Source organism: Centruroides sculpturatus, unplaced genomic scaffold (genome assembly GCF_000671375.1).
Source record: "Centruroides sculpturatus isolate CEXI.00-Female unplaced genomic scaffold, Cexi_2.0 scaffold745, whole genome shotgun sequence".
Classification (NCBI taxonomy): Eukaryota; Metazoa; Arthropoda; class Arachnida; order Scorpiones; family Buthidae; genus Centruroides; species Centruroides sculpturatus.
In genome coordinates this window covers 98,462-125,822 of record NW_019384870.1, presented here as the reverse complement: position 1 = coordinate 125,822, position 27,361 = coordinate 98,462, and the positions used below count along the sequence as shown (strand labels likewise).

At 28.9% G+C, this 27,361-nt stretch overlaps 1 protein-coding gene across 1 annotated transcript in view; it reads right to left on the bottom strand.

Moving 5' to 3' along the window:
• Nucleotides 1-27,361, bottom strand: part of LOC111630881 (autism susceptibility gene 2 protein-like) — a gene marked incomplete at its 5' end in the record, with an annotated part of 145,646 nt that overhangs the window by 60,283 nt on the left and 58,002 nt on the right. Inside the window, 3 exons of the mRNA XM_023375040.1 lie at nucleotides 7,724-7,964; nucleotides 20,832-20,861; nucleotides 23,984-24,094. Coding sequence (XP_023230808.1) covers nucleotides 7,724-7,964; nucleotides 20,832-20,861; nucleotides 23,984-24,094 — 382 coding nt within the window. The remainder of the gene's footprint in view (nucleotides 1-7,723; nucleotides 7,965-20,831; nucleotides 20,862-23,983; nucleotides 24,095-27,361) is intronic.

Here is a 27,361-nt window from a genome sequence, read left to right as displayed (position 1 = left end):
CACAAATTTTAGCGGGCACGACTTCAGGCTTAATCCAGATGAAGACGACACAGATTAATCGCCATAGAATTTTTGTGAAAACTGCGTTTTGACCTTGAGATTCGGGGTTTTTATAGTATTTTTTCCTTGAATCTCACCTTATGATTAGTCCTGCGTCCCATTCCTCGCTTCCTTGTGATTGTTTACTTCTTTGTCTCCAGGTGAAAACCGAAACCAGATCAGGTCACGAGAAAGGTTTGTTCCGAGGAGTTATTTGACACCTGTTCGTCGACTCTGATCAGAGATTGTTGATAAACCTATAAGCCTTTCGCTCATAATTTAGCCTATTACTATCTGTCATTTTAAAACTTTAACGATCGTGTGGGATGTTTTTATACCCGTCAAATCTTCCCCCTTATCTGAAAATTTAACCTAGATCGACTGTTTATGAGCACGTTTTCCTATATTTTCATTAAAGAAAACCCATTTTACAAATAAAATTACAAAAATACTGACGGCTAGAACGGATTAATTGTATTTGCATTAATTTCTATGGGAAAAATTGCTTCGGTTAACGAACGGACTCGTGGAATGGATTACGTTCGTTAACCGGGGTTCCACTGTAAGAAAATTACTTAATATACAATTATGAGCAAGCACAAAAGATGTTTTTAGGGGTTTCGAGAGTTAGGGAGTTTAAACATTTGGTCCATTTTTTGTGAATTTTTATTGGTTGGCTGATTACTATTTCATATTCATATGTGAATGATACATTAGAGTTAACATTAGAAAAAATTTGAATGTCTCAAATTATCTTTTGGTGCAGGCATAAGTCAATGACTATTTTCTGCTGAAAATATCAATTTCTGTCTATCCAAACAATAAAATTGCATCATTCTGTACCATCTGGATACTGCATTCTTATCAAGCACAAAACATGTTGTTGGTTTTCCATGGTGCCAAGTGCAAATCTTTGATCTGTTTGCCTCAAAATCTGATTGTTCATTTGTTTTTATTTTTTATTATATGAATTAAAATAAGATTGATTTGATTTCTTCTTCTCCTAAGTAGTAGATTTTTGTCTTTTTGTTTTTTTGCTGTTTTGTAACAGTTTCTTTTTTTTTCTTTTCATAATTTAACATTTTATGATAAACATTACAATGGTAAGCTAAACTCTTAATATGGTTTTTGTTTTATTGTTCTTACTTTTTGGCTCAGGCAGTGCCAGGCATATCTGCTATTATATATAATAAATTTTTTAAAATATATATTAGTAAAATAATTTACATTACATCCAATAGAATAACATTTTTATTTTAAATTCACTACATTGCTATGAGTTTGTGATTACAATTTGAAATCACTCTATAACCTACATTCCCTTGCAAATTGACTTTTAAACACACAACCCATGATATGCATGAAAATATAGTAGTTTAAAGTTTCAGTTAGTATTCATGGCAAACTTAGAAATAATAATAATATAGTTACTCACATTTTTTAAAAATAAAATTAAGTTGTCTCTTACAAATATGAATTGAAGCATATTTTGCAATTTGTCAATTGTAATAATTATAAAACTAATTTTATTTTCTAAATTAAAAAGTTGAGAACTTGTGTCTAATTTTAACTTTTTTAATTATGATTCTGGTTTCCATCATTTTGTTATTGAAAATGTACATGAGATTGTGTTTGTTGCTAATTTATAACAATTTTTATGTCGTACAAAGTAAAATTTACTTTGTACGACATAAAAATACGACATTTACTTGAATAATCCACAACCTCAAGTAATCCATACACCCCATATTTTAAGATTCTAGTTTAGAAAAAGGCAAAAAACAACTTGAACAATTTATTATATATTTAACAAATTTTACTAATTTATGGATGCAACACAATAGCAACCATTACTCTCACTGTTTTATAGCATTCAATGTAGCAGCACTCAGTTTACAAGACCACATGGTATTAAAATATAAAAATAGTGTAAGGGAAAAAATAAAAAATTTTTCTTCATCTGAAATACAAATAACCTGTAATTTGTAGTAATGTATTTTATAATGAATCAACTTACTAATTAAATGAAAATAAGACTTCTTTATATTGTTTAATTTGAATCAAAGGTGAAAAACCAATAGCTTAAACCAAGAGTTAGTAAATAATCATCATATCTATATTGTCATTCTCAGTTGTATATTTAACTTACTTTATTTATCTTCATTTTCAAGAAATTAGTTACACAAAAACATTTAATAATATTGCTTGTAACTATCGACTACAGACAGTCAAATTAAGTAAAGTCATCACATTTGATATGCAAAATCTGTCACTAGCAAGTATGCAAAACATTTAACTGGAAGCATCCTGGACTTTGCAGATTGCATTACCAAATTTATTTTTGAACAAACTGCACACACTGACTTTTTGTAACAATTTTTTGGAAAAAATAAGTGGATTATTCAAGTAATTGAAGTAAATTTTAAATTTAGTATATTTGACAAAATAATGCATTAGAGGAATCCAGAAAAAACTGAAAATTATATGATTTGTTCCTACACATTAGTTTGTTCTGAATGTATTATGTAGAGCAACAATAATCTTTATAAATAGTAAGATGCCATTTAGATTTATTTTATTGTAATTTTCATTAACCAAGATGTATCAAATAATTTATTCATATTTTTATAGCATTTAAAATTAATAAAATATGAAACTTCTTGAATGAGAACTTAACACCATGATAGAGTTAAAACGGGTGGATCCAGGAATTTCATTTAAGGGTATGCTTCACATAAATATCGATATCCAAATTGATTATTTTTAGCATCAAGACAAGAAAATAGAAAATATTTCACAAATAATCTTAAGCTTATTTATATTAATAAAATTTGAAACTATCTGGAATTTTAATTCAAATGTAGAAAATAGAATAATTATTAAAATTTGTGCTACTTTAAAGTGCCAGATCTAGTAACATTGTAGCTATTTCATTTTCACATCACAGTTACTTTGTTTGCAAACAAGTGCAATTATTTTATCAGAAAAATCATGTAATTAAGAAAGAGCAAAATGTCTTTCTTAATTACATATAAAGTAGTAACTTCTTTTTGTATTTTTTTTATGCTATTATTCAGATAAAACAGCAATAATTTGTCACCATCTGAAATTGGGTCAAGCTCTGCTTAAATCATAGCAGTTAAATTGTGTGCAAATTGTACTTTGGTGGGCCAATGGTTAATTGACAGTCTATGTCATCCCATCAGTGATGAGTTGGCTTATCAGTCAGCCCGTGTTCATACACCTTTAGGCAATAGGATAAGTGCCACTAAGAACAGGTCACAATTATTCCAATAAGGGATTTGCAAATTTGGGATATCACCTGCTGGGGAAATTATAAGACAGTTTGCAATGCACCATGGGATTGAAGCTGGCACTTGCATTATTGCATAACACAATTGTAAATCTAGCTTTGTAGTTGTACTATGGCAAACTCTGTCCTACTTAGAATTTTAGGATTTTAGGGAGTGTATATACATCCCCCACCACCCTTGGATCCATCCCTGTAAAAGAAGTGCTTATTTTGGGATACCAAAGCAAATATTTTATTACAAACATTTGTGTTCTAATATCAGAATAGCTTCAGTTAGCATTCAAATATGAATAAAGTTTATGCATAATAAATGGAATTTATTCATACTTGAATGTTAGAACACAAATGTTTGTAATAAAATATTTGCAATGATATCCCAAAATAAGCACTTCTCATAACTCTTTTAGCTAGAAAAATATTTTACTAATAACTTTTGTTAATTTCTTTTTACCCTCAATTAGAAGATTCCATCTTATGTTTAAGTCTAAACCAACACACAGAATAAATTTGACTGACTATTTTTTCATATTCTTCTGGATTATAGCAACATTACACTGACTTTGTATAGCATTACTGAATGTTTATTTGTAAATTTGAAAAAGAATTTGAAAAAGTAACAAAGAAAATACAGTAGAGCGTCGTTTATCCAAAAGAATTCCAGTTGGCAGATTTAAATTTTTGCCAGTGCTGTGGCGCTGCAATCTTCGGCTATATCTTGGGCTACTCAAATATTTTATGTTTTTGATACTAAATTAACTTCTGAAGTATAATTTTTTATTGTTTTTATATTTTTCAATATATTTATTTTGTTTNTTTGTAACAGTTTCTTTTTTTTTCTTTTCATAATTTAACATTTTATGATAAACATTACAATGGTAAGCTAAACTCTTAATATGGTTTTTGTTTTATTGTTCTTACTTTTTGGCTCAGGCAGTGCCAGGCATATCTGCTATTATATATAATAAATTTTGGCTATCTCATGCAATTTCTAAATTAACAATTGTGACATTATTCTATCAGTATTTGTTATTTTGTTTGTTTAGTACATACACAACTTAGCAAACCTTGTCTCAACTTTTACTTATGCTTTATAACAATTACTTTTCTAACATATTCTTTTTATGTGATTACATTACTAATAAACTTTCCCATATCTTTTCATTGTATCTTCATGTAATGGAAAGATATGGGATAGTTTATTAGCAGTTGTAATAGTTATCAAAATAAAAAAAATAATAAAAAAAACAGCAAATTTATTAGTTTGATGATTTCCTTCATATTAATCATATTATTCACTTAGTTATACTTTAATATGCATTATGCCATGGTTAATAGGTAAGAATTACATAGATAACCAAACACATCAAAAATAAAGCAAAAAAATGCACTGAAAACAGACAAATGTAATACAAGAAATGCTTTCACAGCAAGAGCAAGATGCAATAGATGCCATTTATGCAGCAAGTGTATTTTTTTTCACTGCATGCTCAGTTTGAATGTAGAAGCATTGTCCGAACTCTAGAATGTTTGAGATACAAAGTACTATTGTTTAAGTTGAATTTTGATTTGTAATTAAAGTTTGAAGATATGCAATGTTTATATGTATTATAATTTATAATATTAAAAAAATGAAGCATATGTTCCATAATACTACAATATACAAAGTATAATAAAAAGTGAACTGAACTTTTGGAGCTGGTTTTCTTTTACAACACACAAAAAATCTTACACCAAAGTACCCTCAAAATAAGCTACACTTTTGTCAACTGGTTACAGTTTCTGGCAGAAAAGTCCTGGAAACCATTAATTTTTTTTATATCTAAAGATTTTTCTTGCTGTATATTCTACATCTGATGATGATTAAAACCTGTAACCCTTCAACTTCTCATTCATTTTAGGGAACAGATAAAGCACTACAGTGGTGAGATCATGGAAGTAAGATGATTGGGAAGTTATTCTTATATCCTTCTTGATCAAATATTCAATAGCCAGGAATGATGAATATATAGGGGATATTTTCATAGTAAACACCTATCTGATCAAGAAGAGCATAACAATGCTTCCCATCTCATTCTCCTAATATGTCTCTGTAGTATTTTTTGTATTTTGTACGACGAAAGAGAAATTGAAGGGTTATAGGTTCCAATCACCAGCAGAGATGAAAGATACAGCAACAAAAATCCTTACATATCACAAAAAAATGGCTTCCGGAACTGCTTTGATAAGTTGTTATTGTTTCTGGCAGAAGTGTATAGATTTAAGAAGAAATTACTTTGAAAATAGCATGATGCAAGATTTTCTGTATGTTGTATATTAAAACCAGCACCAAAAGTTCAATTCAATTTAGATTCTACCTTGTATACATTTAACAGATCAGTTTTACTTATTATATAGTATAAGTGTCTCTGTCATTCTTCGAATTGAATGAAAATTGAATCATTGCACACATTTGAAAGTATTTAAAATAGCTCAGCACTTGGAACAATTAATTTAAAGACTGTAAAGTACATAAGAAAATAAAGTGGATGTAGAAAAGTTCAGTGTCTAGTGTCAACATCAACACTTAATGGTGTCGTCTCAAAATATAACATAAAAAAAGACACAGTTTCAACACAGAGAAGATTGATATATAAAAGTTAAATTGTTTTATTCTTTATAAAAATTGTTATTATCAGTGATCCAAACTTTCTGTATTTTTGATGTCAGCAAATCTTATGCTAATTATGAAGTCTCTATACCACAGTCTCTCTCTTATTTATTTTGTATAAATTTTAATAATTACAAAACTCACTGGAAAATATACACAAATATATTTTTAATAAATTTCAGAAAATTTTAGAATTTTTATTTCTAAAAAGTATTAAATTTCAATTACATTTCTGTTTTTTAAATGAATTGATCAGAGAAATAAACATCCAATGTTATATCAAATACTGAATTTTTAATAAAAGAAAAGAAAAAAAATGTAAATTTGAATCTACATCAAATGATGTTTATGATAAAAATGACTTTTCAGTGTAAATATTGCAACGAAACAGAACAATTTACAAATTATGCATTGACTTTAAGAAGGAAACAAATTTAAATACAGTAAAACAGAAAAAAATTCTTCAAAATGAAGTGATTTTCTATGTTAAATCTTACTATAAGTCAGAAACCTGACAAATGCAGAAACATAAAAGAGTTTGTGTACAAAGAACATAAGTTAACCTGGATAATGCAGAAAATTAAGATTCCACTTGTAAAGAAATAAGTAAGTTGTCTCCATACTCTGCAGTATGGAGACAATTTACTATTTCTATTCCAAGAACAATTTCAAACCATGTTAAAGAAACAAAGGTTATATGACAAAGGGATATTTGGACACAAGGTCTTTGGAATTAAGCAGGGGCAGAACCAAATAAATACCTTCAGAATTGAGAATTATCAACAATCAAGTGAATTTCTGCAAATCAAGTTCTTAAGGACAAGCAATAAATGTAATTAGTAAAAACAATGTGAATATATTAATAAAGTTTTTACTTACACTTTACACCAAAATTTCAAATGTGAATCATGGTAACACTGTGTGCCAATTTGCCTTGTTGGAATAGTTAGTAACTAACTAGTACTAAGTATTCAAAAACAAGCTAACTAACATGTTGATAATTANATTTTACGTTTTTGATACTAAATTAACTTCTGAAGTATAATTTTTTATTGTTTTTATATTTTTCAATATATTTATTTTGTTTATACAAAACAAAAAAATAATTTTTAACGATACAATAGTCTTTGTTAGGCTTAACATCGACAAAAATTCAATGCGAAGTGACACGCAACGGAGAAAAATTTCAACATGGGATAGGTTAATATATGTTTTGGTACATAATCGGTTATCCGAAATATCGATTTTCTGAACAACCCCAGTCCCCAATTGATTTGGATAAACGACGCTCTACTGTATTTGAAAATAATTGTTTTCTAATTAAAACAGATGACAATAAATAATTTCAAAAAAATTGGTAGCTAAAATTATTTTTAAATATTTGTTGTTATATAAAAATCAAATATTTTATATGATAAATGTAAAAAAAATTTCATTTGAAACAAATTAAGCTTTTAATTACATTCTGAAAATTCATCCAAATAAAATGTAAAATGGTGGTTAAGCTTGTTTGTCACAATTGTATTTTTATTATTGATTATGTACAAGATATGATTAGTATCAAAATTACATTGAATTTAATTAATGAAAATTGACAAAACTTGTCTGAATATCATCAAACTGTGCTTATCAAATATTTCTATAATGCTATAATTTAAATAATCCATCCTGTAATGCATACAATTTGAATGGCCCGAATAAATAATTAAATTTAAATAAATCACCTGTAGCACCGAGTAATGATGGTGAAAATGTTGATAAGTCATGAGGTCTTGGTAATGATGAAAAAAGGTGATTGGGAGGTCGAAGAAGATCGGTAGTAGCTTTGGCAGCTGCAGCAGCAGCTGCTGCAGCCGCTGCATTTGGTGCTCCAGAAGCCTTGTGAGCCTCCGCTTGTTGTTTTTGTTGATGATGGTAGATTTCCCAGGCTATTCTAACATGCATTGCACACCATTTTCCTGATTTCTGAAAATAAAATTATAAATATTGATTAAGTATATTTACTTAACAGTAATAACAAAATTAATTTTAAGTAGTGATAAAACTATGTTTTAATTTCTTGTAGGAATTTTCCTTCATTCCTTCATAGTTACATATTTATATCTCAGACAATGGAAAGAAAATGTAATTCATTTTCAATAAATCACTTTCATTTTGTACAATACATATCATTTAGGGTAGTCATTCCACACAGTCTATGATTTTTATGCATTAATACGAGGGGGGAAATAATTATTTTACTGCTAATCTATCAATCATATAGTTAAGATACCGAATAACCCCAAGACACACATTTTAAAATATCTAGCTAATTATATATCTTTTAGCACAAAATTAACAGACTTTCTATCTTCACACTTCATTTTTGGTTATGATATAATAATAATAATAATAATAATAAATTGAACACATGTCACATTGTTGGGAAGTTTTTAGATGTTGACACACACTAATAACACAGTTTAATGTTACACTTATTAACTATGCTTTGACTTCAGTCTGACATAGCACTTGATAACAGTATCAACTGAGCATGACATTCACGACATAATAATAATTATTATAATTACCTTTAGTTTTTGCTTAACTATCTGACAGTACATAAAAAATAAAAGTTTGACTAAAGGTTCACACATATACATATTTTTCAAGTTTATTACTTTCTCTATAAATATTATGAATTTCTTCACAAATGTTTTGTCTCAATATATAATATATTATACTTTAGTGTTTTTTTAATTTTGGAAAAGCATTTATATCACAATTCCTTAAATTTTCATTAATTGTTTCTTTTATATTGCTATGGGTATAATTTATGCATATAGTATATATGATGCTGTTCTAATTTGTTGCGTAAAGTAATGTATTGTACATATCTGGACATAAGTTGATCCATAATTTTGAACTAAACTCTTGAGAATAGTCCAGTATCTGCTATAAAAATTGATCCCAAACATACAGTAGGCTAGAACTGAAATGTGGATACAATATATAGTAATCTATGGCTTTTGCCATAACTTACCTATTTACCATCATTTTCATCCAGACACATTTGAGACTATATCACTTTTATAAAAATATTAACTGTAATACCTTATCAATGACAGCTTTCATTATATATTACACAACTAATACAAAAAGGGATGAGGACAACATATTACAAAGGACCTAACTGACTGCTAAAAATTTTCAGTAAGTTGTCTTGTAAAAACTGTATTGTACACTAGACATATTAAAAACAATCAACACTTCCAATAAAATGCTGGTAATTTGCACAGCATAGCACCATGATAATATTGTTACATACTCTAACTTATTTGATATCAGAATACTATAGTATGCCTTTTCTTGTGATCTGTTATGTGCAAAGATGTTTTACAATATTCTGCTTTTATTTGTTTTCACTGATGATGTAAACAAGCTGCCAATACTATGGATCTGTTACACCCCTGGCACATCATATCATATACTGTCCTCTATGTTAAATAAGTTCACTAAAGCCAAGTTTTTATTGGAAATATTTGTAGCAGACTTCTGGAGTTATGATAAAATGCACAGTGATTGATAAATGCAATGTTTCACTAATTTATCATTCTATGGAAAGGTTTTCATTTTATACCCATTTTATAAATTGAACCCCAATTTAAAAAATTAATTTTTACATATACAGTAGAGCATCAATTATCTGAATGTTGATCAACCAAAATGTCAATTAACTGAAAGCTTTCCAGTCGGCAAATTTCAATTTCTGCTAGTGCTGTGATGCTGCAATCTTTTGCTATGTCTTGAGCTACTCCAATATTATTTTTGTTGGTGTGTGTGTTTTAGCTGGCAGCACTGGCATGACCATGAGAGGGTACTTAAGGACGTGCCTGGATTTGAACAAATTTCAACATGGGATAGGTTAATATATTTTTTTTGTACATAATTGGTTATCTGAAAAATCGATTTTTCAAACAACCCCAGTCCCCAATTGATTTGGATAATCAATACTCTACTGTATATATGTATGTTTTGCATTCAATTTTAATTTAATGATAATGAGAAGAAGTTGGAAGTCAAAAATGTTAAATTAAAAAATTTTTGCTGATTTAATATATTATTTTTCAAAGTATCACTAAATTACTTACAAATAAAATGAACTTTAACAGAGGAAAGTAAATACAAAAGCATCTTAGAGCTTTTGAAATAATCTTTAAAGATGTTACTAAAAAGTACAGTGAATTGAACACACAGGCAAGACGACAAAATGAATCGATTTTTACACTTGTAGTTGTAAGAACAACAACACAGTATACAAAATATTAAACAAATCATTAAATAACTCATACAAAAATATATTATATAGCATATTAAAAAATAAAACAGAAATTATTAGATAGTCATGACTTGGAAAAAGTAGTCTATACACAAACCTTTGTAGAAAATGTTTTAAGAGGATAATAGTGATTCATTTCCATGTGTTTGAATTCAACAAAAGACACAATTTGAATTTGCAATACATTACATTTTTTGGAATATACTGTGCAAAATGCTAGGTTTTGTTTTCTACAGTGTAGTCTTGCAGCAAAATTCAAATGTAGGATTGAAAAGAGGATTTAAGTATGGAGGCAGTTCATGAGAATCCAATTTGGAAAAACTTTTGAGAATTACTATGAAGACACTTCCTGCAGGAATTTTTGTTTAGTTTTTGCATAAAGCATTTACAGACTGTGTTTGTTTGAGAACTGTATGTGATTTGTAAACTAAACTGTTATTCTGTTACTTTATATATTGGTCAGTAATTTACAGTCTTGTTTTCAAGTCTGAAGTTGTTTCGTGGAAAAACTGTTAGACCAACAGACGATTAGACAAATCACAGAATTAAAGACTATTCGAAATCTAGGATTAGAAACTTTGCATTCCAACAATTTAATACTAGACATGATTAATGTCTAATATTAAATCACATTGTATAAATCACAAAAGCTGCTGCCGATTTTCTTTGGAAATGGAAGACAAGAGGAAATTAACACAGAAAATATCATTTTGAATTTAACTGCATGGCAGAGAGAGACTGTTGGGTCTTTACTGTTAGCAACATTTATGCCACTAGCATAAATTCACACGGTCTTGACTGTATAAATTTTCTTCTTTTCTTTTATATGCACTATAGGTCCTGAATCAATCCAAAGATAAGGATGCTCACTATCTAGGGCACTCTGCACTACCTAATGTCATCATAAATACTGTTTTAAAATTACTGAATAAATACTGTTTTATTCAAGAAAGTAAAAGAATTTTACAGATATTATGAATACATAGCACCAATTACTTTTCAAAATGGTTTCCTTTGGTCTTTGCATAATTCTTCAGTCTAAGTAGCCACTCATCAATGGCATTATGCAGGGTCTCCACAGGAATAGCTGTTACTACATGCACCAAAGAGCATTTCATACTCTCAATACTGGGGTCCCTTTCTGTAGACCTTATCCTCCAGCACCAACCATAGTTCAACAGGTTTAGATTGGTCTTTTGGAAGCCAATTATCTAGAGAAATGCTCTGGTTCATCTGTAGCCACTCCTGGGTTGACTTGGTCTTGTGGACAGGTACAAAATCCTGTTGGAAGCTCCATTGTTGGTGTTTGAATAGGCTTTCACTTAAATTCTTGACCACTGGTTCAAAAACTGTTTTCTGATAAACTTTGACAATGTTTTTACTCTCTTCTCACAGTGGTATCCTCATAGGAGACTTCTTACTAAACCATAACAGAAGCAGAAGCCATCATGATCCTTGGTACTTTCTCCTGAGCTTTTTATGAACTTGATGCCTATACCCTGTCATTTTAGAAGTTGACAGCTTTCCTTCAAAGTGAAAAGAATCTTTTTATGACAATTTCTTGCACAGCACTGTATCAAATGTTTTGCTTTTACTACCTGCTGCTGCTTCAGTTGTGGGGTGAAAAAGTGATCTGTATGTTGCTGATAAGCTCTAAACTCTAGGTCATGCTGCTGCACACAACATTGACATGCTTAAAATATTCAGCTCACAAGCCATCACTGATTATTTTCTGGTGATTTTTGTCAAATATACATTCTAAGATTGGACATCATCTGTACATGGATAGAGAGAACAGTAGATGAATGCAGACAAATATGGCAAGAACTATATTACTTGACACCTAACACAGGGTAAACACAAAAACTTGTAGGATTTTACAAATCAATTATAAAAGCAAGTCTTATGAAAAAGATACATACATAGATTGTTTGGAAAAGTTTTGTCCTGAATATTTTCTATTAGTTGTAGCAAAATCAATCAAAAGAATATGAAAAATAAGAGGAGTAATGTCCAAGTCAAATTCCTGCTTCTGATACTTTCTGAGCAAACAGTAAGAAAATATAGAAAATGGCAATGTGAATGAAAATCAAATACAGTCGACCCCCCTATAATTACGGTCCCTATAGTTACGATTCCTATAAAACTACGAAAAAATTGTGACCGGTATCCGTAAAAAACAGTAAAAATTCCCTATAATTACCTCAAACGTCATCGGGCAGCCGAACTACTTTCCCGCCGTCCGTAGCGCCACGCTACGGAGAGATTTCTATCGTCTGGACAGTATTATATAAATTATATATAAATTAGGTACTGTACATATAATTATATATTAATTATATATAAATTAGGTACTGTATATATAATTATATATTAACTTATTGTAACTTTGTTATAATTAAATATATAATTTCCGCCGTCTAGCGTGGCGCCACGCTACGGAGATTTTTACGCTAACTATCGTCTGTCAGTATGTAAATTAGGTACCGTAAGTCTAATACAGTACTGTAATTTTATACATTTCTTGTGAAAGAAACATTTCTTATTCAACGGCGATTAAAATTATTTATATTAATGATGTCTCCGAAGTTCTACGAAGTTTTCACAGAAAAATAAGTTGTTAGAAATCGGCCGCTCTTTGCTGAGCTGTTCCGCGACGAAAACAATGTTGAGCAATGGCAATGTCGAATGGTGACACTCGGTAAGTAATCCTACAATTTTTTGTTTATAGCGTAGTTTATACGGATTATTCCCAAAAAATATATACGTATTTTGGAAATGTTGAGTCGGATTAGTCTAGAATCGATTAATTTTATGGAAGAAAATCTTTCAAACAGCCGTAGTCCGTAAACTTGATACGTGTCGGGTTGTGATTGGAAGGATTCGTAAGAAAGCGGATTCCTAGAGAATGGAACGTATCTCTATCTTATAGGGGGGGTCGACTGTATCACAAGATTATCCATTACAATTTTCTACACAATGTCAGTAAAGATGAGTATTTTGCAGAAATGTCTCCTATTTTGGGAGAAAATATTGTCCTTCCTTGAACAAAAGTGATAATTTTAATATAGAAGAAAATTCATACTCAGGTCATCCAGCAGCAGACACATGAGAAAACAACTTCTGTAGAGAAACTTTTCAGTGAAGACGGGCAGATTACCTAATAACAGATTCAGGAATTATTTCACATTAGTACAACATCTGTTCATGACATTCTGTTCTTGCACAAATACCTGGGATTAAGGAAGGTTTGTTTGCTTTGGTGCCCTACTTACTGATGAAGGGCAAAAGTACATGGGAGGTATAATGCTCCAGTGCACAAGTCATAGAATATGGTCATCTTTTTGGTCAAATCATGAAGGACTTTTTGGTCAAAACAGTTTTGGATTACCCTCAGTACGGTCCAGATCCTGCCCCTATGACTGGCTTATTTCCACTGATGAAAAGCTACTGGCATTATGGAATCAAGAGAGTACTGTTCTCCAAGAATAAAAGTGGAAGGCCTGGTTTCAGCATATGGCAAGATGCATTGAGATGGTAGAGAATATTTTAAAAGACTAAAAAGTAAGCCTAGAGGACAAAACTTACCAAGCAACCTATGTACAACAGTTGAACATAGGTAAGCACTTTACATCCATTTTCCATCTACCAGTATGGAATATGTCAACCTCAAACTATGATGCAGCACTCAGTGTTGTGGTAAGGCTCATCACCAACTGGCTCAGTGACATTTTCTAGCTATTACTGCTAGCACTTGTTTTCATCTTCAAGTTCTGGACTTGTATGTACAAGCTGCCACTGCTTTCACCAAGCAAACAGTTCTCATGGTACTTGGCCAACCCTTTTTGTGTGATCAGAGAAAGTCCTAGTCTGAAGGACCCTTTTGCTGGTACAGTAAACATTAAGCTGATTTTCAGCTTTTCAAGAATATTGAAAATATATACACAAACATCTCGAAACCTCTCTAGTGACAAACAACAACTGTGGTTAAATTTAATTAATTTAACTTATTAATGTTGAAAATTTTGGTAGCTGATTTTCCTAATTTATGTAGGGCTAACCCAACTACATGATTTTCATAATTGCCTCACTTCATGATAAATACTTCATAAAAAATTTATTAACTCTATATCTTCATGGGATGATCTTGGAGTTAGTTTTTGGCCAGTAATAAATAATGCATGCTTATTTCTATTGCGTGTCATCATTTTTTTGTTTTGGCATAAATTCTGAGATTCTGTTACCGCTCATAAGGTAGTCGGAGTAATGGCATTTTTCACTATTGTTTGCAATTTTTATAAACTTTTACGATCAGTGCTCCAAAATTGCATCCAAAGTATAATAGCAAATTTAGCAGTGGAGATAAATGCAAGAAGTGTCACTTTATTACTGTGGAAACTAAACTGAACATTATAAAACTAAGTACATTAGGTGGGGGAAATGTATTTAAACACCCACCACTGAGAACTAGCAAGTGGGTAGATGAGTGCAATGGTCTATTAAGTATGTCAAAGGATCAAAAACTAACAATAAGTGGTTATTCCGGGTACAAATGTACTTTCTGGGTTAGTTTTCAATTTATGACAAAACCTCAGGAACCTAACCTACTTGTGAGTAGGGGAGCACCTATATTTGTTTTCCTCCATTAAAGCCTTGTTTCAGCAAAGCTTTAATATAGGAAAAGGTATTTTCATATATCCAGTTAGATAATGTTAATTTCAAACATAGTTGAAAAGTTATAATTTTTATAAGTATACAGAATGAAAACTAATTTTCAATTAAAAGATATTAAGATAATTAGCAATGTTAAACAGAATCAAAGAACATATCATTCTGAGCCATTCATATTCTAAGAAAAATTCAATAATTTATTAATTTGGTAATATATTTGGACAAAATATATTATTTACAATAATTTAAAATTATTAATAAATAAGTATTATATGAAATGGAAAGAAGATAGTTTGAAGTATACAAGTGAAATTTGTATTCCAGTTCCATACTAAATTAATTACTTTTAATTTTTATCTATATTATTATTTAGATTTGATAAAACTTTATTAATTATTTAATTGATTTGCCATTACCTAATTTATGTTTAGTCTTCATTCAGTGAAATTTTGTATTTAATCAGCTTTCATAATTTTCTTTTTTTTTTCCTTTACTTTTGAAATAATCTTTCCAAAGTAAATTTCTACTAATTGAAATGAGGTAATTATTGATCATAAGTTAAAAATAGTTAAAATTTTCAAATTCTAATTACTATGTAAGATAAATTGGCTAACAAAAAAATTTTAAAAAATTAGATAGATAATTAAAATTTCTGTCAATCAAAATGAGATAAGATGAAGCAGAGTTAAAAAAACATTGACTTTTATAATTGTTAAGTATTATAAAACTTTGCAGAAATTTGAATATTTTAAACAGCCAGTCCATTCGCTCCTTGTACACCTGCCTGCGTGAACACCAAGTGGATATCCAACATGGGAGGCTAACTACAGCCCTGGCCACATATGCGTCGGATCCCGAAATTGAAGTGCAACTCGAGAAGGCTACTATCATCATCAACATGCCCCACCAACAGCATCTCAGGTGGCTGGAGGCCGTGGCTATCTACAACGTCAGCCTATCTACAACGGCATTCCTGAGTGTCAGCCGGCTAACCACCTGCGTTAACCGGAAGGAAGAGCTAACCCTGTCTCTGGCCTGGCAATTGCTGTTAGACACCAACCCACAGTTTCCTCCCCACCACACAACCACGCATGCCAGAAACGACCAACCCAGTCGGAACCGACACCCGATCCCAACACTCTGTCTGGGGAATTTTCAGTCGACCTGAAGAAGAGCGAACAGATCGCTCGAAAATGTTTGTCAAGCGATATACAATATATACGCGTAGAGCACCGGTCACAGGTTCCAGATAGTGTAACGTTGATTTCACCTCAGTGCTGAAAGTAGAACAGTTCCTATATTTTATGAAATTCTAATGCTAAGTTCAACGAGATGATTATCACTGAGGTACATATTGTAATAATTTTAGAAAGGCTGTCAAGAGCATTCCTGAGTGTTAGCATTTTTATTAATGTGAACACTCATGAATGAGAATGATGACAACACCATATTTTGTATATCTTATGATGATTAAAAAAAATAATGACCTCTCTGAACCATTACCATTATCATGCTTAATCTAATAAATTTAAAGTTAATTAAGCTGATATAAACTGAAGATTTGTTTTTAGTAACAAAGAAACAACTGATGTAAGTTAGAATAATTAGTTGGTACTTGGAAACAAAAAGTTAAATAAATTAGATTGAGTATTTTGCTTCAGAGTAACGATTATCAATTTTATATATAAAAATTATTTTTGTTTTCTTTATTTATTTGTTTAGATTTATTTATTTTATTATGGGGACCACTGCCAAAATTAAAAACATTTGGGGCTTATGTCATATGCAACACCTAGGTCTCCTACAAACTGATGTTATTAGGTACACATTGATTTTTAACATTTTTGAAAAGTGCATGTTCTTAAAAATATTATTTTGTAAATCACACATATTTCAAACTGTATAACAACACTTATTGCTACATTTAATTAATATTAAAAAAATAACACGCTTTGTTTTGTTAATATTAAATACATTATAATTAATATTAATAATATTTAAAAGATGTTTTATATTTTATTGTTCTCTGTTGCTCTGTTGCTGATATAAACTAAAACAAATCTTCAGTTTATATCAGCTTAATTAACTTTAAATTTATTAGATTAAGCATGATAATGGTAATGGTTCAGAGAGGTCATTATTTTTTTTTATCATCATAAGATATACAAAATATGGTGTTGTCATCATTTAATTGTAATTATTGCTATTTAATTGTAATTATTGCTATTTACATACATTTATACTTTTGCATAAATGTATGTAAAACTATCAAATACACATATTATTATATCTGATATACATTAAATTAGGCTTCTGCATTAAGGTTAGATTTTTATAATGTTGATGGTATCAAACTTAAAAACTTCCTATTGTTTGACGACATCAATACTGATGTGATATTGAATTATTCATAAGATAATGTACACTAGTTTTATATATATTATATATAACTTATATTTCCATAAGCTTATATTTTGTTTACTATCTTTGATTAGGATTTCAAATATTTTCTACTATATAAATCTATTGGAACTTAATGAATTTTGGATTTGAAATCCCTCATCAGTTACTTTTTTATGTGAAATTCTGTAAATTTCATATTTATGTAAAACCATGACATTTTATACTGTACAAAACTCAATCTACAGATTTTTATATATATTTACAAGTGTACATAGTGGTTACAAATTATATTTTAACTACTGCGTGTACTCATAATATGAATCATCATTGGTAAATCTTGCTATTTGCATATTGATTACATATAGTCTCCAGGTCTACAGGATGGAATTATAATAATTATTTTAAAATCACTCATAAATACTTATAATTAAAATTACTATAATTAGAAAAAAATAATTCTACCAAAATATGTCCCATTCTGCTATAAGAGACTGCTTCAGCGACTGCAAAATCCCACAGGAATTTGCAGTCGCTGAAGCAGTCTCTGTAAGGCCTTCAAAAGTGATCCAATAGATTACAGACACTGTAGTTAGTCCATATGGTTTAGAGTGGGCAAAAATGGCAGCCATTCTTAGACAATAATGAAATCAGGAAAATTTTCTCTGCATCATTCCTGTGTCAATCCTGCCATGAGCAGGTGCCAAAACCTACTGGAATCTCCATATCTGGTCTGTAAAATGTTCCAGAGCCTAAGGTAGGACAATAGCTTTCAAAATATCCCTCCAATATACACCTTGATTGATTTTGAGCCTTTCAAATACAAAAAACAAGAGGAGTTTGCCTGATGAGCAAATCCTTCTCCATATTCACGATATTTAATGCATTCTAATGATACATGATTACTAAGGTGACCAACTTTTTTACAATGAAAAGGAGGACACTGATAAATTGAAGGAAAAAATATCGTAAATAAAAAACATTTTATTCATTGCAACAATAATAATCTCTACTGCATGCATAGGTGCCATGTCATGTTTCAATAAGAAGTAAACAAAGCCATTTGCGCTCTCTCTCTCTCTCAAGGTCTCCTGTGCGAAGAGCATCCGTCTCATAATTGCATCTTGTTGCACTGTACAGAGCCTTGATGAATCGTCATGTTAAGTATAAACACGTCATATCACATCACACGCAACAAATCAGTTCGGCATTGATTGAATACAGAGATTTACAGGTTAGTCTTCAAATATCAAAAAGGAGGTCATGTAGGAGGACACTTTTTGAGGGACGACAGAACTTACAAAAGGAGGACTGTCCTCACTAAAAGAGGACGGTTGGTCACCTTATGATTACATCAGATGGACATTCATTAGACCAGTGATTCTCAACCACTGCGAATATCCATACATAAGCGACATCAGACAAGTAGTTTAATTGATTCTACCTTCCTAGAGCGCGTTTGGAAAATGTAACCAGTGTTACTGATAACTGCCAGTAGTTACCAAGGTATTTAGAAAATGTGACCTAAATAACCAATTGCATTTAAAAATCACAGTTATGATGTCACCGGTTGTCCTGCAGTACTTACCAAAGTAACCGTGTGTGCCACCAAATTTTTAATTTTTAAATTATTAAAAGTGTGCTGTGATGAAAAAAAGGTTGAGAATCACTGCATTAGACCATTTTCCACCATTTTGGTGATTGTGGACTAGCTCAATTGTGAAAATTTTCTCATCAGCAGAAAGGATATTTTCCAATTTGACCAGCAATGGTGCATTACTTCAGTTGCTGTTATCTTTCCAGCCGTACATGTGCATTCTCATCTGTAAGATATTGCCCTTTTTGTAGTTAGTATGGAGTCAGTTGAAGATCCTTCTTAGCTATTACATATGGAAATTAATTGAGAAACTGCATTTCTTTTGCCATTTTTCTCATAGGAACTTGATTTTGCAGAATTATTTTTCATATATTGTCACAAAACCTGTGGTTTTTCTATTAGAACTCGCAGGTTTTGTGACAGTTCACTTTCGTTCTCTTCCTGGGAGGTTCCCATTATGGCCAAGCTTCTGAAACCGCTTTACCAACTTTGAAACTGTCTGGTGAGAAAACAAAGTATTCAAACAATGCCAAATTGGCATATTTCACCTTTAAAAAGTTCAATAACTGCACTGCAACTATCTAACATCTTTATCAAGGTAGAAAGTTCAACAGAATAACAAAATTACGAATTCTAGCATCTCCATAGTTAGCAGAAGAAAAAATAATCTCACACCAAGTTAAACCATTTCAATAATACAACGTATTGAAATATACAAGCGCTAAGATGGCTTTTTCTTTTCCACTAGACTTATTACACCATCAATGAAACGTCTTGTATAATCTTGTATACATTATGCTGATTTTTCCTGTATAGTTGTAACACGAGTTGAAAAGGGATATAATTATCTGAAATGCATACTCAAATAAATAAAAAGTCTTTCTAAAGCTTGTCCTCTGTTTCATTGATGGTGTAACAAGTCTGGCGAAAAAGAAAAAGCCATCTTAGCGCTCGTATATTTGAACATAAGACTAGACAAGAAGCATATTGCATAATACAACATGTGTAAATTTATCTCTAATTTGTTGGTACCCAGTACAATTGATGATATATATGATATGATATGTGGTATAATAATTTAAAACAACAAATTGGAAATTTGTTGTATTAAATTATTATACCACATATCATAATAGGGAATAAACTACTATCACCATTCTGAAGCAATTTTTTGCAATCAGATTTATATCATACCAGTTTTATTAATATGGCTTGAATGACTTACTCCATATGTTTCGTTATTTTAGTTAAAAATAAAGTGAACTTAATATATGTTGGAAATAAAAAATTATTATTATTATTGACTTAATTCAAATTATTATTTAGATATCTCAATAACAGGAGAAATATTTAAAAAAAAAATTGAAGTTTAAGATTTTTTTTTCATTATAAACACTAATAAAAAAAATAAAATATACTTTGTTTTAATAACACCCTTTTTGGAAGAATATTACAAAAATATGTCAAATTAAAATCACTTAAAACTATCTGACAGAATGTCCTAACTATAGTAACAATTAACTGAATGTTATCAAAACATAAGCAATCTAATTTTTAAATTATTATTTACACCAATTAATTTACAAATTTGCTTTTTTAACCTGATAACCTCAGACTTTTTTGAAGATTTCTTACACAATTCTCAAAATGATCCATACAATTTAAAAGTACTAAATTAATTGACTGTTTGACTACAATTCTACTTAAATGAAGTATTGTACTCACTTTAAATTTAGAGAGAAAAGGAATTTGACATTCATTTACACTAAATCATTTTCACAATTTTAGAATTGAACAGGACTATTAATATATACCTAATTGAAAATGCAAATAAAATAAAGCTTACCATAGTCTTGCTTTTCACAAGAGAATTCATCTACAAATAAAAATTTTAATTTCATATAAACATTAAATTAAGAGGAAAAACATCATGATTTATTAAAAATTAAATATGCAAACAATACATAGAGAATGATTAACCTTGTAATTAAATATTTGATATTTTCATTTTTTATATATATACTATATTTTGACATTAAATAATTTTATTATTGATATTCTAAACTGAATTATGATTAACAAATCTTGTAAAAGACTTAGAACAAATATCTTTCAGTACAGAATTTTTTTTTAAATATAAACTTTAGTCTCTATTTTTGTTATACAAACTATCTCTTCAAAATTACAATTTTTACTTCTAAATATTTTTGGATTTGTAGAGTTCATCTTTGGAGCTAATTAATGAAATGTATATTTGATTGGTTAATTCTATAGGAAACTGTAAACATTTTTGATTGTTTAAAAACTTAAGTGCATATTTTATTTTGTTTATAATATTTGTGAATATTAAAAACCATTTTTTTAATCATTGTATGGTTTGAAACTTAAAGAAAAATTTATGAGCTATAGGAAATTTCAAAAACTGTTATATTGGAAAAAAATACAATACTAAAAGAAAATGAAATTAAATAATCTAATTGTTCATGCTCAGTCTATTTAATTAAACTGATAGAATAAGATGTTTCCAGAAAAACCAAAATATATTCTGTTTTCTTATGTTAATATAGGTTATGAATATGATTGCTAAAAACTCAGAACTGTGTAGCCAAATTCGAGTCTGTTTTCAGCAGTTTAAGAATGTACAGACATTTAAGTGACAGGTATGCTTTTACTGTAAAAGTTCCAATTCATCTTCACTAATTATACAGTATATAATCATGATGGAAGTAAGATACAACAGCACGAAATTGATGATATAAATTATAAAATTTTTAAATTTGAGTATTTCAATACAAATTAGTAACTTTACATTCATTTCAAATACACCTGTTAATTGCTGGACGATTAAAATATAAAAATGGCTAAAAGGATAAATTATTAATTGCTGTTCTAAATTCCAGATACATTTATTAATCATTATTTTAAAATTTTATATTTGCAGTTTAATTTTCTAGAAGTCTTAAATTTTTATCATCATATTATGATGATAAAAATTTAAGACTTCTAGAAAATTAAACTGCAGTTTCTTCTTTGAATTAATTACAGTTTTTAATTTGAAATATGTATTAAATTAATAAGTTTTTATAGCAAGTATTATAATAATCAGGTTGGTTAATTACACTATAGATAAAATGTTTTGAATATATCTTTTCACTGTATCTTTTGATAAGTGTGTATATATACCAAAATACAAAGTATTATCAAAATATTAAAAAAGACTTAAAATATATTTATTATTTTCTTTTCAAATATTGTTTAATTTTATAATTTAGACTCTGTACAGAAAATTATATTTAAGCACAATAGTATACATAATGCACAAAACTTCAAATCATTTATAGAAATTTTACAAATCTAATGAAATCAACTTCAGTTGTAATTTTTTACTGAAAGGTTTTTAAAGATGGTTTACTCTTTCTTCTCATAAGTTGAAAGAAGGAAACACTCGGTGATATAAGTACAGACATAAAGATTGTGTTTTTTAAAAAAATTTTCTCAATTACCTTTCATGTTTTCTCAATTCTAATGCATGCCTTTTTTGGACTCTTCTGGTCTTAAAAATTGGGACCATAGTCTCATTTGTGTCATTTGCTCTTCATTCTGCTTGACAACTTGATGTATTATGGTATCAGTAGAGATATCATACACATCCTTCCCAATACTTTGATTATAATTTCGGTTTTGGAATAATTTGGCAGGTTAGAAACAATTTTGAACACAGCAGGCTGAGTAAATGATGTCCAGCAGACAAATCATCTATGAACCTGTGTTTAAGAAGAGTTATCCACTTTGCTAAAGAACATTTACAAAGATATTTCAGTGTGATATTATCACATTGAAATATCTGTACCACACAAGTGTCTGGTAAATTTCATGCTTCTGCATACTGATATGAAATCTTGCTATGAAAATTTTGACTGTGATTTCACATTGGTCTGCAGATCCCGATAATGAGTCAAATTGTCATAAATAAATTTGAAAATGTGGATATCATTAAGACTGTAAATGTCAAAATAAAACACTTCTTAAAAATTGCATTTATTACTGTTTAAAAGCATTCATTTTTGTGACTGCATTTTTGAAATAGGGAGCACATTATATCCTCAAACTAATGTTTCTTCTTGTTTTGTTATCTCCAAAATAGGTGCAGATTAGATTTGATAGCACATCAGAATTGAGAAAATACAGTAACTTATATACCTACTAATAATTCTTATTATTTATTGTTTTCCAGCCTTCAACTAAAAATAACTTTGAAAAGAACCTATCTTGGAATATAAGCTTCAGCCAAAAAATTATTTTTGAACCTTTTTTTTAAATATCTAGTTTTGAAAAGATACTCTAGTATTCTGTCATAACTTTAATATTACAATATGTTACAATGCAGTCTGTTACTTATTCAATTATCATCATTAATAGATATTAAATTTTTTCTATGCAAACTTCTGAAAAGATCAAATGAATGACTATCTATATTTGTAAAAAAATATCTTTAACCTTTTTCAATAATTCAAACACATTACAGTATATTTGCAGTTTCTCTTCTCTGAAAACTACACTTGTAATAAACCACAGTACTACTACTACTCAGATATTTAACACGCAGTACAATTTTAATTTTCAAATGTTTTTGGTTGTCTTAAACAACCTTCTTTGGTTTTGATTTGTATATTCATATTTTAATTTACATAGAAGTTCAATACGTGCATTTAAATTTTCATTGTTCTAAAAAGTAATATTCATAATCAACTTCTTCCAGAAGACATTCCAGGTATCATTCTTCTTTTTAAATTGAAATTGATTTCATTCTGTCCTGAAAAAGTCATTTAAGATAACCAAAAATGTTTGAAAATTTAAAATTATACTGTGTTAAAGGTCTGAGTAGTAGTACTGCAGTTTCTCTTGTAAATAAAAACAAAATTGACAAAAACTGCAAATACAACAATTTTTAATTCTATCGATGTGATATCTATCAAAAATAACTTTAATGCAACTTACTTTTGGTTGAAATGCAGCTAAATGACCAGGAGGTGCAAAAGGTGTAGTAGCTGCAGCTGCACCACTGGGAGCTAATAGGGGTGACAATCCTGGATAACCAGCTAAACCCAACTAAAAAAAAAAAAATATTAACAGTTATTGTATGATATAAAAATTAAAACAAAATTACTGTTTAATATTTATTGAACATTTATCTATTTTTTAAAATTAAAAATCAGTTTTGAGAGTTTAGAATTAATCCACATCATCATTGAAAGTTTTAGTTATATTTTAAACTCTTCATGTTAAAGAATCTATATTTGAAATTTATAAGACTCATCCATTTATGAATTTATAAAATGTTTTTTGTGATTAATATTATCATAAAATTGCATTGGTAAGAGTGATTTTTGGCAGTAAAAGTATATTGCCAATTGATTTATGTATGTTATTAAATAAGCTAAATAGAAACATTAATAAATTATTATTGAGTCAAAATAGCCAATTACATTTTTCATAACAAAAAAAATAATAAATATTTTTAATACACATATATTGAAAAAAGAGAATGAATGAATATATATATATATATATAGAATCTTTCTACATATAGAAAGATTCTCTGAAGTGTCAGTGATTTGAACTTAGCTATATCCCTTAAAATGATAATAGATATATCTGGTGACCATATGAGATCTATTTTATCACTTTCTTTCCTTCTTCATGAACTGAAACAATAACAAAGATAGTTTTTTTTTTTTTTGTTTATTTCTTGAGGACTGCACTGAAGAAACAAAGAAAACAGGAAGACATGGTTTCAAATTTGTAAAAAAGGTAGTTTTCTCAAAACATTTCAGAATAAAACATACAAGTTTACCATCCTTTAGTTTATTTGTTTTTCTCAAAATTGTTCTTGTCTGTCTGTCTGTCTTTTAGAAATTATAACAATTTCAGTAGATAAGATTATCAATAAATATATAGTTAATGAGAAGTTCATTGTAATTATTGTCTATCTTTCAGTAATTATAGAGAGAATGACTTTATAATAAAAATGGAAAACAACAAGAACAGAAAATGGTAAAAATTGTTATACAAATATTATCTTACAATATATATATTTTTTAATTAAATGACGTACAAAAATTTTTAATATAGCCATTTTATTGTTATAATGCATAAATTATATAAAATATAAATTAAAATATTCATAGAAAATAATTGTTTACATGACAATTTCAAGACTATTTAAAAATTAATTAGAAATACAAAATTTTTCCAAAATCTAATTGCAAAAATTGTAAAAAAAAAATGAAAAGGAAAAAAACAATAAAAATGAACAAATGAAACAAATTTCATCATTAAAGCATTTAAAATTTACAATATGGCAAAACTGTTGATTGAAGAAAAGTAATCATTGTTCCTATATACTAGAAATGGGCAATGATCATGATCATCTAATTGATGTGGCATCATTTTTGGTTGATTGTGAATAATACATCTTGTTGAAATGTGAAAAACAATTGTTCTTTTTATATGGAAATAAAAATTTTATATTATCCCAAAAAATTTTAACCATTACTGTAGATTGTTATTGCTATGCTGTATGAGATAACAAGTGCTTGTCTTTTGTTCCAATTGAAAAACAGTAAAAAGAACATATACAGAAATTGAATGAGAAACACAAATGGAACTTGCACTTTGGTAATATCTAAGTTATATTGTTATTTTATAAATTACTATGTTGTGACTTACAATTTCATTATGTTAGAAAATTAACAACACACTATCAGCATTAAAGAAAAGATTTATTTATGTGAATACTTTCAACAGTATATTAATGCTTATGCACAAAGAACAGTTTTGAAAAATGTCCTTTACCATTTGTATTCCATTTTTCAAATGGTAACATTCTGTTCTCTGTATATGATAATATTGTCTGAAAAGGATAGTAATAAACTATTGAAAGTACACGCATAAATACATCTTTTCAGCTATGTGCAAAATAAATATACCAAAGGGAAGCAAAGCTTATGATTTGCATGGTAAATGGAAATAAAATTTGTTTTGTTATGATGAATAATAAATGCTGATGTAACCATAGTATCTTTACAAAAAAAAATTAATTTGAAAGATCATTTACTGTGCAATAAATACATTTAACTATGTTTTGCAGCATAGTTTTATAGGAACGAGTTAATAACACTTTTATAAAAAAAAAAAAAAAAATACAAATAATAATGTTGTATAAAATTGGTATTTTTAAATCATGAAAGTTGATTACATCCCACTATAAATTGGCCAAGTCTGCTATATACAGGATAAACAAAAAGAAAGTGAAAATGAATGCATAGTAATTAAAAATGAATCACACTGATTAATGAAAATATAATCATACACTGAAAATAGCACAAGAGAATTGAAAATGTCAGTTGGGATTGAACAAAAAATGTTCTGCATGGGTTTTGATACCATGGACATAGGTGACACATCCACCAATATTCAAATTCCCCTTCCCAACATATACAAAAGTTAAAGGTAGAAATGAATACTGTATACAACAATTACACCTTATTTTGTGTATCCACTCAATATATAACAATGAGAAATTTTTCTTACTAATTGTCATTGGCCAGTCCCCCAATATTTTTATTCATATGACCCCAATGATATTTTGGATCAAAAATGGGACATGATTTTAGTATAATAATTTGATAATCTAAAAATATAATTTTAATCAAGTTTTGTCATTGGACTTTATTTACTGCAAAAATGATCGAATCTCCAGAAATATATAATTTTTTATGAAGAAGTGAGCAATTATTTACCATGACATTGTCACAATGCAGGGTTGCAATTTTTAATAATATTTTAATTTTAAAAAAATCATGTGACTTCTAGTCAAAATAAGAAGTTTATATATAGTTAATTGGGTCCATCAATCCCTAAGCTTTCCATATCTGGTCTCAATTTTCATCTGTCCTTTCTCAAAATTAATGAAAAATAGATGGACAGATGCATGACAGTAGGGATTTAGAAGTCTACAATTTTCAAATTGCAGCCCAATAATATAAAAGTGGACACATCTTGTTAAAAATTGTATGAAACCTCTATAGAAATTGTAAAATCATCAACAGATTGGGAAAAAAGTTAATTTTATCCTAAATTTAACATCAAAGCATGAGTCTAAATAAAAGTGGAAAAATATAAATAATTTCCACATTTATTGAGTTTCAATTTTCAAACTGCAGATCAGTATATTCCCTCTGTTGTGTCAGTTTGTCCTTCCTTATTCTCAAGAACAGAGTTAGACAGACAAAAATCAAGACCAGATAGGGGTTAGAGGCCCCAATTTACTATATACAAACTTCTGGTCTGGACCAGAAGTCAAGTGATTTCAAT